This window comes from Fusarium mangiferae, assembly GCF_900044065.1.
Source record: "Fusarium mangiferae strain MRC7560 genome assembly, contig: FMAN_scaffold014, whole genome shotgun sequence".
In the NCBI taxonomy this organism is placed as follows: domain Eukaryota; kingdom Fungi; phylum Ascomycota; class Sordariomycetes; order Hypocreales; family Nectriaceae; genus Fusarium; species Fusarium mangiferae.
In genome coordinates this window covers 841,949-844,500 of record NW_024573934.1, presented here as the reverse complement: position 1 = coordinate 844,500, position 2,552 = coordinate 841,949, and the positions used below count along the sequence as shown (strand labels likewise).

The window sequence follows — 2,552 nt, the reverse complement described above, 5'->3', positions numbered from 1 at the left end:
ACCGTCCGGCTGTCTCGGATGTTATCGTCATTGTCTAGCCCGCTCTTATCTGCACCAAGGTACCACTAACGTCGGCACTTGTCAAGGATCTGGATAAGTCCACCACGCGACGCCATGCAATCACAATGCGGGGAAGCAAGACGATGCCTTCATTCGTCGCACCTACATGCCATGTCGAGACTGTCTCCATCGTCCTGCTAGAACGGGTTTAACAGGCAGGGAAATTCCCTCGATCAGCGTTGCTTCGATGCACCCACTGCCATGACAGGCCTCTTCAGAGCTTGGACTAAATGGGTATAGGGAATTGGGTCGCTGCAATCTATTCGCCCGACTCGGTAAGCGTGATCTGCGAAATGTCGGGGTAATTGGCACCAAAGTCAAGAAATGCAATGTATATGCCACAAAGGGAAGGAAAATGGGCACGCTGATAAGATAGTGTAGCCTCACTCTATCATAAGACGATAGAGTCTTTGACAAGGACATGGGACATAGTTATGACCAGAATGGAAGGAGATGAAGATGGTCGAATTGATAGCTGCTAGATAATAGATGCTAGAATCAACAGGAGAGTTACATAGTACAATTTCAAGAAGCATAAGTAGTTCACCAAAGTCCTCAAATCATGAATCTTGTTCTTCTGTAGCCTCTCATCTTCCCATCCTCCTTAATCATCACGAGTTATCGTAACTATCAAGATGCGACACTCAAAATCTCAACTCCTCTCCCTCTCCCTTGGCCTTCTACTGGGCTCAAGTGAAGCAGCATCAATACCACGCAAGGAGACCTGCACCAAGACCAAGGTTGCAATTCTGGGTGCCGGTGTAGCTGGTATCACTGCTGCCCAAACCTTGCACAATGCGTCCATCCACGACTTTATCATCCTTGAGCGCAATGACTACGTAGGGGGCCGTATGAAACATACCACTTTCGGAAAGTCCTCCAACGGTACGCCTTTCACTGTCGAGCTCGGTGCGAACTGGATCGAAGGTCTACAGAACCCGTCAGGCGAGATCAATCCCATTTTCCGTCTGGCTCAGAAGCACAAAGTGAAGAATACGTATTCTAATGATAGTGCGATCATCACGTACGATGAAACTGGAGCTTCCGATTACACTGATTTGATTGACCTCTTTGACGAGAAGTTTGAGATCGCCTCACAGGATGCCGGCTATATCTTCACCGAGAATCTACAAGATACATCAACTCGCGCTGGTCTCAGCCTGGCTGGCTGGAAACCAAAGAAAGATATGAAGATGGCTGCTGCTGACTGGTGGGGCTGGGACTTTGAGACGGCTTATTCTCCAGAAGAAAGTGGCTTCGTGTATGGTGTCGCTGGAAATAATGCTACCTTCAAGCATTTCAGTGACGAGACCAATCTTGTCATCGATCAGCGGGGCTACAATGCTTGGCTGGTTGGAGAAGCGAACGAGTTCCTCAAGAAGAACGACCCAAGGCTTCGTCTAAAGACTACAGTCAAAAAGATTGAGTACACCACCAAGGGCGTCAGGATCGACACCAACAACGGGTGCGTCGAAGCGGACTACGCAATCTGCACCTTTTCCGTCGGTGTCCTCCAGAATGACGCCGTTGACTTCAAGCCTACGCTTCCCCGCTGGAAAAGAGAGGCCATTCAGGTCTTTCAGATGGGTACCTACACGAAAATATTCATGCAGTTCAACGAGACATTTTGGCCCGAGGACACACAGTACTTCCTCTACGCCGACCCCGAGCAACGCGGCTACTACCCATTGTTTCAATCGCTTAGTACACCGGGTTTTCTGCCAGGATCGAATATCCTGTTCGGCACAGTTGTGCAACAGCAGGCTTACGAAGTTGAGAAACAATCGGATGAAAAGACGAAAAAGGAAATCATGGAGGTGCTACGCGCCATGTTCCCCGACAAGCACATCCCCGAACCTACTGCATTTATGTATCCCCGCTGGAGTATGGAAGAGTTAGTTACGCTGTCCCCCGTGCTGCGATGCTTTGCTAACTGAGGAACAGGTGGTCGTACGGGTCCTACAGTAATTGGCCTGTTGGGATGACACTTGAGAAACACCAGAACCTCCGTGCTAACGTAGATCGATTGTGGTTTGCCGGGGAGGCTAATTCTGCCGAGTTCTTTGGTTACTTGCATGGCGCTTACTTTGAAGGGCAGGAGATTGCTGAACGAATTACGAGAATATTGAAGGGCGAGGAGTCAGAGCAGTCACAACAGATGAAGAGGTACAAGACGTTACGTGGAACAACAGAATTAGAAGAGCACGACTCTGCCAATGGATGGTCGACTCCACTCGATGATTAGGGAGATACTGCAAATACAGATAGTCCTTATGAACAGTTAATTCATGTTAACAAGTGGTTGCTTGTATCCGTGAGGTTGCACTCGGCAGGTCTGCCTACAGGAGGCAAGGCAAATAACCCAGGACTAATTTTAACATGTTAAATCATTGCGGGAAGCTCCTTATGTCTGCTGAACATTGCAGCCTTGTTCTGTATATGGAAAAGTGACATACAGAAAGGGCACGTTCAAGTCGCTCAATTGTTCAAGC

General features: G+C 48.6%; 1 protein-coding gene across 1 annotated transcript; it reads left to right on the top strand.

Moving 5' to 3' along the window:
* Positions 1 to 695: 695 nt before the first annotated feature.
* On the top strand, positions 696 to 2,305 carry FMAN_14908 (uncharacterized protein; the record flags this gene model as incomplete). The annotated part of the gene is made up of 2 exons (XM_041822780.1): positions 696 to 1,954; positions 2,005 to 2,305. 2 exons carry the CDS (start codon positions 696 to 698, stop codon positions 2,303 to 2,305), a joined length of 1,560 nt encoding a protein of 519 aa, XP_041688426.1.
* Between the last annotated feature and the right edge of the window lie 247 nt (positions 2,306 to 2,552).